Source organism: Pituophis catenifer, unplaced genomic scaffold (assembly GCF_029215685.1).
Source record: "Pituophis catenifer annectens isolate HBS135680 unplaced genomic scaffold, rPitCat1.0.hap2 SCAF_2, whole genome shotgun sequence".
NCBI lineage: Eukaryota > Metazoa > Chordata > Lepidosauria > Squamata > Colubridae > Pituophis > Pituophis catenifer.
In genome coordinates, this window is record NW_027256882.1 from 278,137,461 (window position 1) to 278,154,602 (window position 17,142).

Consider the following 17,142-nt stretch of genomic DNA (forward strand, 5'->3'; position numbering starts at 1 on the left):
GTGAACTAAAAGCATACGTTTCTTTTATTATTGCAACTGGGGTGGGTAACAATATGGATTTTATCAGTTATATGTCAGTTGTGCAATAAAAGCACAAAGCTAACTAAACTAATTAAAAACAGTGTGGCATCCATTTTTGCGAGTGAAACCAAGGAGTATTTTGCCCAAACACGTTTGGTTCTTGATCTCCCATCACTTGGAGAATCAACTGTTGACTCTGAATGGCATTTGTCAAATGGAGTCCATGGAAAAGGCAATTCTTAGCTGTACCTTTTGGTGAATTTACTGATTGGAAAAGAGCTGTGAATGTTTGGCTAGTAATGCTGGAAACAGTGGTTTCCCTCTAGTCAAGATATCCACTCCTTCAAAGGCAGTCTTTCAATTCCCTTATCCTAGAGTAACTTTCCAAAAAAACTATTTATAAAACCAGCTAAAATACTTTAGAAATAGCAAAGTGGGTGGCTGGAAACCTGCTACATGGCAATTATATGAAAAGCAATTATTTTGATAGGAAGCTGCTGCTTATTTATGAAATTTATGTGGTGCCCATCTCACCTAGTTTACAACAAAGTGTTGAGATTATGGAAATAGGTTGCCTACAAGTATGCAAGGATTATAGGGAGTCCTTATTTAGGACCACAACTGGGGCTGACAATTTGATCATTAAGTGAAGCGGTCGCTAAGTGAAACCATGATTGTGTTTATGATCTTAGTTTGGCTTTGCTTTGCAAACGTAAATGCAGGAATTTGTCACAAAATTATTTTTTTTATCACAATTGCAAAGGACTTAAACAAGGACTTTATGTTTGAATGAGCTAATTCATTCTTCAACATGTCCAATGATCTCAAGTACATCAAAGATGGAAATTAACTTTTTTTAAAAAAACCTTTTTCCAGTATTACTGTAGCAGCCAAGGGAAATCTTGGCAACTGATCATTATCTATAGTGTGATGCTTACTTTGTAGGGTTGCTGTACCAACTATTGAATGAATATACTCATAAGAGCCTTGGTGGCGCAGCAGACTAAAGTGCTGTTAAGTAGCACCAGCTGCCTGCAATTACTGCAAGTTCAAAACTCACCAGGCTCAAGGTTGACTCAGCCTTCCATCCTTTCAAGGTAGATAAAATGAGGACCCGGATTGTGGGGGCAATAAGCTGACTTTGTATAAAAAAGAACACCGCTTGGGGGGGGCAAAAGCCCTACTAAGCAGGTATATACAAAAGTATGAAGGCTATTGCTTAACGCATTGTAAGCAGCCCTGAGTCTCTGGAGAAGGGCAGCATATAAATCGAACCAATAAATAATAAATATATATATATATATAATGGCATGTATCGTTCTTCCCTTGTAGGAAGGAGCAGAAGAAGATGTTCTTCATTATCCATCTACAAGTTTGCCAGACTTAATTAGCACTTGTTCTGCTCAGGATACGGCCACCTGGATTGACAATAAGGAGAATGAAGCACCGGAAGAAGAGGATGGAAAGGCCCCAGAATCAGAAGTCCTGGAACCTGTAAGTATGATGTTTATGAAGATGCTCAATCATCCAGGTCATGGTTGTCCCAAAGGTGCTTTTCCAAAAGACAACTGGACTTTCTTGGTTTTTTTCCTTGAAAATGTTTTGTTTCTCATCCAAGAACTGAAGATGCTTCTTGGATGAGAAGTGAAACTTTTTCAAAGAAAAAAAAAACCAAGAAAGTCCACTTTGCCTTTTGGAAAAAGCATCTTTGGGACTGTAAATATGAACTTTCCCAGGAAACTTATATATTGGGATATGCCCTGCCCAGCTCAGCTTTGCATAGCTAAAAATCTCACTTGGGTTGGTCTCAAAAAGCTAAATGGGCTGGTCTCCAAAACCGAAACATTGAAAATGGTTAGTACTTGGCTATCATTGCAAGCCAGGTTTCTAGGCTAATCTGGAAAATTGAAAAACCCTCTGGAAGAAGGCAGTGACAAATCACTTTTGTAATGATGTCAATAAAGGTACATACATAGATGTCTCCATAATATGATAAGGAGGAGTCAACTTCTATTGAAAAGATACTTTTCTTTACAAGTCAATTCCACTCAAATTCTTCTTTGTTTAAAGAACAGGCAAGTTTTATTTATGTACATGTACACATTCTTGGGGACGTGGTTAAGGGGACGTGGTGACTCAGTGGCTAAGACGCTGAGCTTGTCAATCGAAAGGTCGGCAGTTCAGTGGTTCAAATCCCTAGTAATAACCTGTGTAACGGGGTGAGCTCCCGTTACTTGTCCCAGCTTCTGCCAACCTAGCAGTTCGAAAGCACGTAAAAAATGCAAGTAGAAAAATAGGGACCACCTTTGGTGGGAAGGTAACAGCGTTCCATGCGCCTTTGGTGTTTAGTCATGCCGGCCACATGACCACAGAGATGTCTTCGGGCAGCACTGGCTCTTCGGCTTTGAAACGGAAATGAGCACTGCCCCCTAGAGTCGGGAACGATTAGCATATATGTGTGAGGGGAACCTTTACCTTTAACATGTTCTTGGAGGTACAGTATGTATTTTGTCTCCATGTACTGTATGGAGCCTTGTATCAGAAAGTTGAGATAAATTTGCTTATTAATGTGAATGATGTGAGCTTGCTTAAAATTGCAAACCAAATGACATTTATTACTTCACTGAAATACTATTTGAACAAATATTGATTAACATGTTGGTCGTTTCTTTTAGCAATTGCAGCTGCTTTAGAGGTTTATCAGAGAATCATATTTTGCTTTCTTTAGAAAGACTATCATTGCAATTTACTAAAAAAATAATTCAGACATAAGATTCTTTGCTAAATAAACCATGATGGCTTATTAGATCAAGATTGACTATGCTCTTGTTCTTTTATAAAGCATAATGAAAAATGGCCAGCATCAACCACAATTCTCCCTCACAAAAGAAACTGGTTTAATTTGACTAGAAGAGGAAGGGAGCAGATAAGCACAATTCCATTTCAGTCCACTTAAACCAACGTTTATTGACTTTCAGTGATTGGACTTCAGTGTGTCACTGTGGATTATTTTCATATTTAATATTTCATTTTAGCCAAACTCCCAACGAACTCCTTGTGACCTTTGTAGAAGATATTGTACTTTGTATAAATAAGTCAGTTTCTTTCTTAGCTTCTTCTTACCTCATTCTTTGTGTAATATATTGATTCTGGATCTGCTCTTGATGGCTGTTTTAGTGATTTATTTATCAATTACCATCTGGAGCTATTCAGTTTGAGGTAAATATTATAGAAACCCCTGCTCCAAAGAATTAAGCTGGACCTAGGAAGATATGGAAGCCCCCATTTGATCAGTTTGGAGACCTGTCTGGTCCAATATCCTCTTTCCTTATAATATGTAATTGCTTGTAGCCATTTCAAATTCCAAGCAAGGGACTATGGGCAGAAATACAAAAGAGAGCAGGATATCTTTGAGTAATTGAAGGGGTTAGAGTTGGAGGATAAGGATAAAACATATCTAACCATAGAGGAATAAATTAAGATAAGGAACCTAGCTTTATTTATATTAACTACTTTAGCCATCTATTTGTAGGGCTAAGCATGCTTGGAAAATGATCAGAAGAAGTGCTTGGGTATTTGTGCGATTATTTTTCTGCTACGCATTAAAGAGCCACACCTTTTTAAAGGCTTCTTTAAGAATCGCGTTAAAAATGCAGATGAAACACCCCTTTAAAGGAGCTGCATCATTTTTACATTTGTACAGAGCAAAAGAGGCAGCTGCTTTAATGAGGAATAGAGAGTTGGCCTCCTTGCAAAATGTCATCTTATTTTCTTAATAGTTTTTTTTCCTCCAGTGGTACAGTTTCTGGTGCAGAATATACAAGTATTTAAAGGTTATGATGTGTTAGATTTCGGAGAGATCAGGTGACTAGTATAAGAGTTTGAAGATAGGAGACTTGTGATTAGAACAATTAAGTGAGTGAATGAATAACTAGGCAGATGAAGTAGGTGCTTCATCATTGGAGGTTTTTAAGAAAAATCTGAACAGCCACAAGTCTGAAATGGTATAAGGCAATGATGGCTAACCTTTTCCAAACCGAGTGCCCAAAGCACGCAAGCACGTGCCGGAACCCCCAAAATGCAATGTTTGCACTGCCTCCCCGCATGCATCTTCCTGCATACGCACGTGGTCCCCTGCACGACCCCGCACATTCACCACCCGTGCACACGCACCGCTTCACACATGTGTGCCCCCCACATGCATGTGCCCCCCCGCACATGCGCGGCAGAGACCCGACAACCAGCTGGCTGGCGGGAGGTGCGCATGCATGCGTGGTGGAACTGAATTGGGGCGACAGCTCGCGTGCCAACAGAGAGGGCGCTGTGTGCCACACAGCGCCCTCTCTGTGGGCACGCGAGCCGTCGCCCCGGTTCAGTTCGCCATCACGGATATAGGGTCCCCTGTTTGAGCAGGGGGTTGGACTAGAAGATCTCCAAGGTCTCTTCCAGCTCTATTCTGGTTCAATCACATTCCGTAACAAAGTAGAACAAAAAGCTCCAAAAAGTGTCAACAGCTATTAGGATTTTAAACCTTGGTCAGCTACTGCAGTATTGACAGTGTTGAGATAGGGGATTAGTGGTTTCACCCCGTAAGACAACTTTCTTCACATTTTGTGTAGAAATGAGACTGCCCAGGGAGACAGATCAATCCACAGGGGTTTACAGGAATCACTCTGTTAGTTCAGAGAATGAGGCACAATAGAGCAAGCACATATTTGAAAGCACAAATTGGATCTAACTGTCTAATTGAATCAGAATCTGAAAGGCAAGTCTATAATTACAATAAAATATTAAAGTCCAAGCATTAAAATTTTATAATTGAGTAATTGAATAGATTTATGCCCAGCTAAATAGCACCTGCCTATTCTTCGCTACTTCCAGAAAATAGGTCACTGGTGGTGCAGTAGATTGACTTGTACATACACAGAATCACTTGGCAGTGAGATGAGCAGCGTATGGATTTAATAAAGAACTACCTAAATAAATAAAGACATGTTAAGACAATGCAGCTAGTCCTCGACTTATTACTACAATTGAACCCCAAATTTCTGTTGTTAAGTGAGACATTTGGTTTCCCCCCCCATTTTATGACCTTTCTTGTTGTTAAGTGAATCACTGCAGTTGATAAGTTAGTAACCTGGTTGTTAAATGAATCTGGCTTTCCCATTGATTCTGCTTGTCGAAAGGTTGCAAAAGTTGATCTCTTGACTTAGCAATAGTTGTAAGTATGAACCATTTTGCCAAGCATCTGAATTTTGATTCCCATGATCATGGGGATGCTACAAAGGTTGCAACTGTGAAAAATGGCCATAAGTCACTTTTTTTCAGTGCCATGGTAACTTTGAACGGTCACTAAATGAACTGTTGAGAACTGTTGTAAATTGAGGACTACCTGAAGTTTTATTTAAAGAACCTGCTTCACACATTCAGTTGCATTCAGACAACACACTAACTCTGGCAAGGGTTAAGGTGGGTCAGCCTTTTTTGTAGCCGAGTCAGTTAGAGCTGAATGGAAGAATAAGAACTGATAAAAGAATTCCCTATGACCACCCAGAAAATGTGAACAATGTATTGCTTCTCATCCAAGAAGCTTCTTTAGTTCTGACTGAATGGTGCAGAATGAAAGGATGTAAGGATTTATATTCTTTGCAGTCCTCTGGTCATTAGCAGCCTTTGTTCAATTTCAAATCTTTATTGTCAGTGCACCAGTGGTGGGTTCCTCCCGGTTCAGCCCGGTTCCACGGAGCCGGTAGCGGTGATGATATGACATCACTGAACCAGTTCTGCCCCCCCCCCCCGTGTTATTCTTATCTTTTATTTGGCCCCACCCCCAATCTATTGCTGCCTCCTGAGTCCCAGCTGATGGGTTATAAGGAAAAACTGTTTAAACTCTTGCTGCGGGGCTTCAAAGAGCCGCCCTACAGCTGATCAGTGGTAAAAGGCAGTTTGGTGGTAGACTGGTGCCTCCAAAAACAAATGAGTAGACCGGTGCCTGCAAAAATAAATGAGTAGACCAGTGCCTGCAAAAATACATGAGTAGACCGGTTCCTGCAAAAATAAATGGGTATACCAGTGCCTGCAAAAATAAATGGGTAGACCGGTAAAGCTCTGGAAGTAGTTAAAAGCCTGGTAGACCAGTACCTGTGCTAAATCCTAAAGAATTGTCACATGACCATCAAGCTACACCCACAAAATAAACTATGCCCACAGAACCGGTAGTAAAAAAATTTAGAACCCACCCCTGCAGTGCACAACATATGTACAATGAGATTTGTTGAGCTCCCTCTGTGCACCCCTCCCAACACAATATGACTCACAGTGAAGACAGAAAATCCCTAATCCAATAAATCATATTAACAAAACACCCAGTCCTATTGTATCAGTGTGAACATGTTACACATTGCACTGGCCCTGCAGTGAGAAAGAAAGCAAAGACCAGATGAAGGAATATAAAAGGAATATAAATCCTTCCATTCTCCACCATTCAGTCAGAATTGAAGAAGCTTCTTGGATGAGAAGTGAAATGTCTTCAAGGAAAAAACGAGAAAGTCCAATTGCCTTTTAAAAAGGCATCTTTGGAATAACACAAAACATGGCAATATTGAGTCCAGATTTTCCCCAATTTTTATTTCAGGAGACTGATTTAAACAACTAAGATACAATGCCAATTTATTGTAGATTATTCATAATGCTGTCTCTACCATTAAGCAACCAATTTTGGATGCCTTTAAAAATCAATAAATCTTAACTTATTAATGTAATGTGTACTATATTTTTAAGTATCAGTTGCTTGTGGGATTTTCTAATTTGGCTATTCTGGGTTAGCCTGGCCCCATGCCTTGAGGTTTTCTTACCTTCCAAATGTGTTGGACTTCAGTTACTGTAACTCTTAACCATCATGGCCTTCAGCCGTGCAGTTACTGTAATACAACTTTGCAAATAATAAGGGGATATTTTCAAAACTAATCATATGAATAATCAATCTTGAGACTCAGATCTGCTCATAGAAAGCTCTGATCACAAAATGATAGTGGGAAAACCACATTTTCCTTCCATGTGGAGTTGCAAAAAAAATACAGTATAATGTTTCTGCAGGTGTTGAAAATTCTAAGATATACATGTGTCATTTAACACTGTTTTAAAATAGCAACCATTCATTTATACAAAAGGCAAAGAATTTTGCTGTGTATTTTATATTCGAAGGGATCAGTTGTATTATCTTAACTCTCCCCAGGCCGCTAATTTTCACTGAATAGAATGCATTTTTCAAAATTATTTCTTTCTGACTGCCTACTTTCTGATATACCCGTATTTTCTGGCGTATAAGACGACTTTTTAATACATGAAAATCTTCTCAAAAATCGGGGGTCGTCTTATACGCCGGGTGTTGTTCTCCTGTAACCAGGCAGACCAGCTCGAAAGGCTCTGACAATCCCAGTTGAGTTGCCTGCTAATCAGACAACTCAGCTGGGATCGCCAGAGCCATGTAAAAGGAAAAAAGTTTTCCCCCTCCAGCTTGCTTACCTTAGCTGCTAGTCGCAACGCTTGCCTTGCTTCGCTTGCCTGAATCCATTCCATCAGCAAGCAACTCCCTGCCTGCAATCAAGCAGGCAGGAAGTTATGGACTTCAACTCCCAGAATTCCTCAGCCAGCAAAGCAAAGCTTGCTGAGGAATTCTGGGAGTTGAAGTCTACAAGTCTTAAAGTTGCCAAGGTTGGAGACCCCTGTTCTATTGGGTAAGTTTTTTTCCCCTTTGGGATCTTTAAAAAAAAATAGTTAATTGGGTTTTTTTTTAGTTGTTCTTTTTTAGACCTAGTCATTTAAAGTTTAGGAAGTTTTAAATTTAGCTTTCATATAAAAATAAAAATAAAATAAAATAAAATAATATTTGTGCAGCTTTCTGAGATTTAGTGTGTTTCTGTAGTGTTTCACTCTAACTACACAAACACACAAAATCTCACAAAGCTGTATGTGGAATTTTGTGTATGTAAAGTGTGAAAGTTGGGTTTTTGGGCTTTTTGTGGCTATGTGAGGTTCCTGCTTGTTGCAGGGGCCATTTTGGGTCTAGCACAACTGCTTTTACATTGCGGGTGAGCCAGTTGTGTTGTGTTGTGTGTGTGTAAAGTGTGAAAGTTGTTTTTTTGGACTTTTTGTGGCTGTGTGAGGTTCCTGCTTGTTGCAGGGGTCATTTTGGGTGTAGCACAGCTGCTTTTACATTGTGGGTGAGCCAGTTGATGTTTTTTAATTTTTATTTGGTGTGCGTTGGAAGAGGAGTAGTCTTATACGGTGAGTATAGCTCAAACCCTATATTTTAACAGGAAAAGTTTGGGGTCGTCTTATACGCCCAGTTGTCTTATACGCCGGAAAATACGGTAGTTGCCACTGTAAAAATACATGTACGGAATGTATGGAATTAATTATGTGGAGTAATGCATAGGGCAAACCTTTAGCAAATAAGATTGCTGTACTTCGAATAAAGATGCCCAATGGGAATTTTCTTGTGTAATGTACAGAAGTTAGGTTCTTTATTAAATGCATCCAATCATATAGTGATTCTCTGCTTTGTGGCAACCCCTGAGATATCGGAACACTGCTATTGTGTGACCCCTAGTCCTTCTTTTTATTAAAGAATGAAAAGGGAGCAAAATTGTCGGAATAAATGCAGCCAATCACCCCATAACAGTTTACCCAAAGGCAAACTGGTACGTTCACTCCCTGGAACGTTTTACCCTTCGGTGCAGAGTTTATATGTTTTACTAGGCTTATTTATTTATGCATTTCTTGCCTTTTGTTATAATTCAATCATGGAGTGATTCTGGGTGGCTTCAGCTTACTGTTAAAAGCATTGGATAAGTAACACCTAAAACCAGATAGGATCAGAAGATTTAATGGTATGCACTGGGAAGATGAAAACCAAACATATCAAACATCAGCAATTACTACTGGGGATCAGATCCTTCATGTTCCACTGGAAAGGGACATCTCCTAATGCTTTACAGCTGGACCTGAAGTGCACCAGCTCTTCCAGTTCTTATTGGTTGCGCAGAAACAATAGAGCAAAGGCAGTCCTGTAGCTGACTAAGACCCTGTTGTGATCCGCCAGCAGCCTGCGGACCTGGCAGTGGAGTCAGACAGTGAGGAGGCTGGGGGGGACAATGGGCCAGTCTTGGAGTCAGGGGAAGGCCCGGATGAGGGCTCTGCATTGGAGGCAAAGATGAGGCCAGGGCCATCTGGGAGCGATGCACAGATTCCGGAGCCTCCAGAGGCAGACAGCAGAGAGGCAGAGGAACAGGAGGAGCCTGTTCCTAGTGCACGCATGCGAAGTGCTGCTAGAAGGCAAGAGCAGCTGAAGGAAAAAGGATGACTTGGGAGTAAGGCCAGAAGATGATTGGCCACTCCCATAAGGCTTAAAAGAGCAGCAACGAGCTGTTGGGTTCTTTGTAGAAAAGTAACATTGATTCCAGTGCTTCTTATCAGCGTCTCTTGTACTTTGTGGGTTTTTTGCCAAGAAAAGCCTTTGGCAACCTGCCAAAGGCATCAAAGGTTGGTAATAAGGCCGAAGGATTTGTTTTGGACTAAAGCTGAGAATGAATTAATTCTCATCTGTTTTAATAAAATAAGTTTGTTCAGGACTGAATTGTTTGGTAATCACTACGTGGGCCTCCGTCACAACAGACCTAAACTATGAAAGGCTTTATAGATGACAATCAAAACCTTGAATTGATCCTGCATATCTAGTATCATTGCAACCCAGGGAGCAAAAAAAGTAGTCCTTCTACAATAGAAGGTGTAGGAGGCCATCACAGGGCATTAGTGATTGTGAGGTGAGAAGGACCTTCTGGTGTATATCCAGAATTGATTTAGACTACAGTCCTCTTGGCCATGGCTGCCACTTTTCATTGAGGAGGAGCCAAGAGTCCAAGAGGACATCCCCCCCCAAATTATGCACAAGTTCTACTTGGGGTGGGGCCCATCCCACGTGTCCCGTTTTTGCCAAAAACAGGACCATTTTCACCAAAAACGGGGTGTGCAGAGGGTTTAGGAGGCCTGCAGAGTACTCCTGGGGGCTGGGGAGGGCAAAAATGGGACACGTGAGGAGTTCAGGAGGTGAAAAACGGGCTTGTTTTTGGCAAAAATGAGATGTGCAGAGGGTTTGGGAGGCCTGCGGAGTGCTCCTGGGGGGCGGGGAGGGCAAATACCAGACGCATGGAAGCCAAAAACTTTTTTTTCTTGTTTTCCTCTTCGAAATCTAGGTACGTCTTATACTCCGGTGCGTCTTATAGTCTGAAAAATACAGTATATCCTTCAAGTCAGTGACTTGACTCCTGGTGATTGTCTGGACAAATTCATGACGTTTTCCTGGCAGCATTTTCAGAAATAGTTTGCCATTTACTTCTTCCAGGGCTGAAGGACAATGACTGGACCAAGGTTACCCTGCTGGCTTCATGCCTAAGACAAGACAAGAACTGACACTTTCTCAGCTTCTAGCCCGGTGTTTTTAACAACACCACCAGCTGTCATAAATAGTATAAGTACTAATAATCAACAATCTATAAAAAAAGTAACATATAATAATGGGGAATACCATAATTAACAGCTGAAATTAAAACATTTCTGGCAGGAGAAAAGGTCCTTGTTTGGACAGGAAAATATGGGAACCTATTATTCCTAAACCTGTTTTAAAAGATATAAAAAAAAAATCAGGAAGTGAGTTAACGATTCAATCATCAAAAGTCCCTTGTAATTTGAATAGGTGGAAATGCTAAAAAAGCACACCAAAACTTTGAAAGCCCTTCTTAAAAGCAATTAGAGGCTACTTGACTCCTTCATTTCCCCAGTGTATCATATACAATACAGCAATGAAAAATGAAGTATGCAACAGAGTTGGCTTTCAGGATACCTATTTTACTTACTAATCAGTAATGGGGGAAAGTGGCTGTATCTTCTGCCAGGCGAGAGATGAGCAATGTTCTGTGTCCAGGGGGCCACCCAACAGGGTCTCTCTACAGTGGTAATGACTTGTCTCTAAAAGAGGCAGGGATGAAAATGTCATCCCAGTTTGTAGTTATCCCCATATCATTTTAGAGTAAATTCTTTGGGGTAAAATGCTGTTTTCCACCATGAATCTATGAAGATTCTGCTTCTTTAGAGAAGGTAACTTTAGACTTTAATATCGCAGGGAAGCAAATTTTTTTTAAAAAATCCATATCTATGTTCTATGCATCAGATATAATAAGAGACAAATCTATCATATTCTTCAGTAACCATACATTCCTTTTTTGTAAAGGACAGTCCATTTCAGCTGTCTTTAGATTTATTTAATTTAATTACTTATTTTTTTTGGCTTCTCTCTTGTTGAATTGTTTTGTAAGACAAAGTTATATCCATAAACAATTATATTTTTTATCCCAATGGCCCTGTTTCAGACTTGCTCCTTTTTCAAGTTTCTCCTTATTTTTTCCCAAATAAATATTATCATTGTACATATCCTACACCAATAGTCTTTTTGTTTCTTTAAGCAGAGGAAGCCCAATATTTCATTTCACAAGGAAAAATAAGTAAACTCCGATTAAGTCTCATTCCTCCCCTTACGTAACAGAAATCCTGAAGAGATGCAGAGTAACACTCAGCTACCATAGCGAATGCCTTCTGAATCTCACAGAGACAGTGATCTGTGTGTGTGTGTGGGGGGGGCTCTTTGTGCGTTTGTGTATGTGTTTGCGTTTGTGTATGTGTTTGTGTGATGAGATACATATGAAGTTATTGTAAGTACCAGGCTAAACCTTTTGAGCTTCTTTCTTGCCTGTTGTGAACAACAAAAAAAAAATGTTCTTGGAAAAGTTGCCTCTTGAGAAAAATCAGCCAGGTTTTCTGAATTCTTTAAAATCCTGTTTTTAATTAGCAATATGCATTCAGAACTGAACAAGCATAATTTCCTGGAGAATCAGTTACCTCCTATGGCACGGTTACTGTCTTGGCAGACGGGCAATTTGTGAAAAGGCTTTGGTCACTGATGGCTAGGCAAAAAAATAAAAAAACCCATGCATTTTCAGCGGACTGTGGCAGCCAAAGATTACAAACTGGGGCCCATGAGAAACTCGTAGAAGCTTAACGGGTAGGATTTCTGTTTATTTTCAGAGCCGAATGATATCTGGGGTTTGGGGGAAGTAAAAAAGCTGCAGTGTATACAACACATTGTACATTTTTGGCATGAGTGGGGAAATCAAGAATGCTTTCTCTTTGAGTCTTTGTTGTTATTTTTCTCCTGGCAAAACTCTGTTCAGTTCTTTGTATGCATTTCTCCCCCCTCCTCCTTTATAGTGCTCTGAAATCAGCAAGTAATAGGTGCGCCAGTTAAATGGTTATAATATAATTATGTGTCTTTTGTTAAACCACTATTATTAATATGCATGTTTAAGTTACACTCCAGACCATCGAAAATATAATTTTGTCAACAAATCTCGCCCTAACTCTTATTTATTTATTTATTTATTTATTTATTTATTTATTTATTTATTTATTTTTCAAATTTCTATACCGCCCCTCTCCTTTCGGACTCAGGGCGGTGAACAGCCCAGTAAAACACTTTATATACAAAAGTTAAAATAGATTTAAAATAATTAAATAATTTGGCCCATAATTAAAACATTTCAATTCAATTATGATGAGCTTGCATTGTTTTCCCCTATAAGAATAAGTTTCTGAATATATTTTAAGACATCTATGAGTTGACTTCCTAGGGTCTTTAAAAAAAATAAAGTAAACAGACACAAAGAAAGTTTGGTTTGAGACACAAACGCTGCATAAGGAAGCCTTTACATCCAGAGCTACTAACTGGCTGTGTTCCCACAACCTACTTAACTGGGTCAGTTGAGGATTAGCGTGGCATGGGAATGCCAGAAAGGGTTAATGGTCAACTAACTCCGGGGGGGGGGAGGTTAAATTTAATCCGAAACAGACCCTGTCATATAGAAAGTTACACTTGTTCTCTCCCATTGATTTGGGTGATGGAATACTTAAACTCAACTCGTTAAATTGTTTGTGTATTTAGATCTCCAAGAAAAAGAGCTGAGGAAAAAAAAGTCTTAGTTGAATAGGAACCAGAAAATTCTGCAGGGTTGATTGGCTCACCCGGCTAGGCGGTTTCAACCGCTGCTTACCTGGCCAATAGCAGGAGGCTAATGATGTCAGGAAGGCTTGCCAGGATGTTAGTAACCCGGTTGTTAAGCCAGAATCTGGCTTTCCTATTGCCTTTGCTTGTCAGAAAGTGGCAAAAGGTGATCACATGACTCTGCAACACTGCAACCGTCATAAATATGAGTCAGTTGCCAAGCATCTGAATTTTGGTCACGTGACCATGGGGATGTTGCAACAGTTGTGAGGAAAATGGTCATGATTCTCTTTTTTTCAGTGCCGCTCAGTAGTGGGATTCAAATAATTTAACAACCGGTTCTCTGCCTTAATGACCGGCTGGGTGGGCGTGGCCATGGTGGCTGTGGCCAGGGGGTGTAACAGGCAGCACTCGGCCTCCTGCACCCACCTGGGAGCAAAAAACAGGCCGGGGGGGGGGGGGTAACACGCCGTACCCCTGCGCCCCATTTTGGGCCTAGGAAGCCTCCCTGCACTTACCTGGGAGCCAAAATGGGGCACGTGGGGACTCCTGGAAGAGGCGGGCCACCCAGCAATTTAACTACTGGTTTTCTCAAACCAGCTGAATCCCACCACTTGTGCCATTGTAACTTCGAACTGTCACTAAATGAACTGTTGTAAGTCAAGGACTACTTGTATGTTCTTGTCTGGCAGTGGGAAAAATAGGCACTTATTTTAAATCCCCCCCAAATAATTCTAATATTATTCTGGTCTCTGTAGTTCAGTTAGAGAGTAATGAATATATCAGTTATGATTCGGCCTACTTTCTTATTTCTCCAAGGCAAACCAGGGTTTCCATCATTTTGGTCTTCTAAAATCTTTAAAAACTTAATATGAATTTCTGTTAAAAGCGTACTTTATATATGCATTTTCCCCACCAATTTTCCCTGACATATTTCCGAAAACTTTTCCCCATTTATGGGTAGGTTCTTTCCATGTGTGGTTTTTTTAAACTGGCAAATTGCATTAACAAAATCAGGAAAATATTGATTTCAAAGGGCAACTGTGCTTCGGTTTACGCATTGAATCAAGATGTATATATTAAATCAAATGGCACTTAAAGATGAGCTGAATGAGTTTTTCCACATCTGTGCTGTCCATACTGTATTGTTTTCAAAGTAGATTGATGGTCTTTTCTTTCAAAATTAACTTTCTAGCATTTTTCCATATCTGGACTGCCAAAATCTGGGCAAATATTACATGGTAGCAAAGTTTTAACCATTTAGTGGTTGTCTGGAATTTGCAGCCTTAAATATGGTGATCCTGCTGTTGCAAAAAACAGGTGTTCAGTGGGGGTCAGGGGTGGACTGCTGGGGCTTCTCAGCGGTTCGGGAGAACCTCTAGCTAAGATTCTGTGCAGTTCGGAGAACCCCCAAATCCCACTCCTGGCTGGCCCCCTCCCACCCCACCCCTCCCTGGAGTCCCCACGTGGTCCTTTTTGGATGCAGGTAAGTGCAGGGCGCTCACGGAGGCTCAGGGAGGGCAAAAAATGGGCCTACCAGAAATTTGGGAAGGCTGGAAACAGGCCCATTTCCAGCCTCTATATGGCCTCCGGAGCCTGGGGAGGCCGTTTTCACCCTCCCGGAGGCTCAAAAAAAGCCACTGGAGCCCAGAGAGGGCAAAAATGCCACCCCTGCCCTGGTGCAGGAGGCTGACTAGGCCACGCCCACCATGGCCATATCCACTCAGCACTCAACCTGGCAGAGAACCACTTGCTAAAATTTTTGAAGCCCACCTCTGGTGGGGGGCCAGTGTCCAAAATGTATGGGGCCACTCATCACCCCTTCACTTTTTTGTCCTCTTCTCTTCTCTTCTCTTCTCTTCTCTTCTCTTCTCTTCTCTTCTCTTCTCTTCTCTTCTCTTCTCTTCTCCTCCCTTCCCTTCCCTTCTCTCTCTCTCTCTCTCTCCCTCCCTCCCTCCCTCCCTCCCTCCCTCCCTCCCTCTCTCTCTCTCTCTCTCTCTCTCTCTCTCTCTTTCTGAAATTCCTTTTTTCTCCTCTACCTTCCCCCCCCAGAAATTGCTTAGGAAGTTAATCATTTGCTGAAGTATTTTGAAATTAGGAAGCTTTAGATTACTAAGTTATGGTCACTATATAGCTTCTTATCAGGTTTTCTTCCTTTGCCCCCAAATGCTAGTTTGGTGTAATAGTTAAGGTTCTAGGCTAGAAACTAGGAGACCATGAGTTCTAGTCCCACCTTAGGCACAAAGCCAACTGGGTAACCTTTGGCCAGTCATTCTTCCTCAGTCCTAAGAAAGAGACAACCCAAAAAGCTGCAAGTAAGTAGATGTCAAAGGTGATTCAAAGGGACACACACACACACAAAAGATAGAAATATCAGAAATGGAAAGTCTAATTGTTTGTATGTAAGGGATGTATTTTGCCACTGACCTATAACCCTTCATATCACACTTGACTTGTTCCTGCAATGAAGTGATTTCAATCAGAAAATTGGCATTTATTTGAGAGAGGGGAAACATTTACCTTCTCCAGTTCTAGTGCCCTATTCCAAGATTTGGTTCTTTACTCTGAAAAAAAAAATGCTTCCTATTATATAGACTATATTATATTTGTTGCCATAGGCGCTCAACTGTAATCTGTAATATCTAATTATTTTAATACTGTTTTTTAAATTTTGTATGCTTTGTTTTTACTTAGGCTGTGCACCGCCCTGAGTCCTATTTGGAGAAGGGCGGTATAGAAATTTAAACAAACAAATAAATAAATAAATAAATAATCTGTCCATTATTTGGTGCTGCAGATCACCTTCTCATGCCAGACTTGATGTTTTCTACAAAGCAATTTATTCTAAAAGGAAATGCAAAATTCTTTCTTCGCGCTGAAAAAATAGAAATTATACCTTTTTACTTTATATTAGAAGGATCCGTTTTTCATCTTAGGATCCTTTTAGCAAATTGAATAAAAGGAACATTAAAAAGTATACTTTTAGCAAGCTATTGGAACCGACAACAAACTCCATACCCCTGGCCTCCATCTGCTAGAAGTGTCATGTAGTGTGTTGTGGAAAGGAAATTAAGTCCTTGGGGTGGGAATGAAATCAAGGTTTATCAATGAATGGAAGACCAGGGGTATGTTAAGGACCAGACACGAGCCAGGTTCGACACCATTTATCTTGATTTTATTTATTCAGTTTTAATCTGCGATGTTGAAAACAGCTTACAAATATGCATCAATATGTCTGTGTGCAACTAAGAAATAAAAATCCTATTCCAAACCACCTTGTTAAAACAGACCAATAGAAAATAAACAGGAAAGATATGCAGTAGTAATATAATAATCTAAATTTCAGAAAAGTGGATCTTTCCTTGCACTGATGTTCTCCCTATGAAGTTCTCCCATCTGAGAAAATCAGAAGCGTCTGTGTCTTTCAGTTGATTCCGGTCTCCTAAAATCTAGGACAAGGAGAAAAATCTGCTGTGTTTTTCCTGGTTACAAATACCGGTGCAAATAAGCTGCAACAATTCTGCTTGAGATCCTCATTTATAGCTTCCTTGGGATAATACATAATTTAGCTAAGGATGACACATCCTAGAAGATTTAGCTGGATTTTTTTAAAGATATCCCTTTCTCCTTCTTCTTCAGATGACACACATGACCGATATGGACAGGTCCTCAGATCCTACAGAAGAAGAGAGCTCCAAAGAGAACTGCCAGAGTCCAACTCTTGGAGGTGGTATTTTGAAGTACAGGAGCCGTTCTCAAGGTATAGTTACTCTTTTTTATTGGATGAAGAAACATGGAAAGATTTAGAACAGGGGTCTCCAACCTTGGCAACTTTAAGCCTGGAGGACTTCAACTCCCAGAATTCTGAGAGAAGAGCTGGCTGGGGAATTCTGGGAATTTAAGTCAGTGGTGGGATTCAAGTAATTTAACAACCGGTTCTCTGCCCTAATGATTTCTTCCAAAAACCAGTTTGCCAAACTGCTCAGAAAGTTAACAACCGGTTCTCCCGA

General features: G+C 40.5%; 1 protein-coding gene across 1 annotated transcript in view; it reads left to right on the top strand.

Annotated features, from left to right (window-relative positions):
• The window catches only part of PDZD2 (PDZ domain containing 2), a 238,000-nt gene that overhangs the window by 157,664 nt on the left and 63,194 nt on the right, over positions 1-17,142 (top strand). The window contains exons 5-6 of the mRNA XM_070935965.1: positions 1,354-1,515; positions 16,772-16,892. Coding sequence (XP_070792066.1) covers positions 1,354-1,515; positions 16,772-16,892 — 283 coding nt within the window. The remainder of the gene's footprint in view (positions 1-1,353; positions 1,516-16,771; positions 16,893-17,142) is intronic.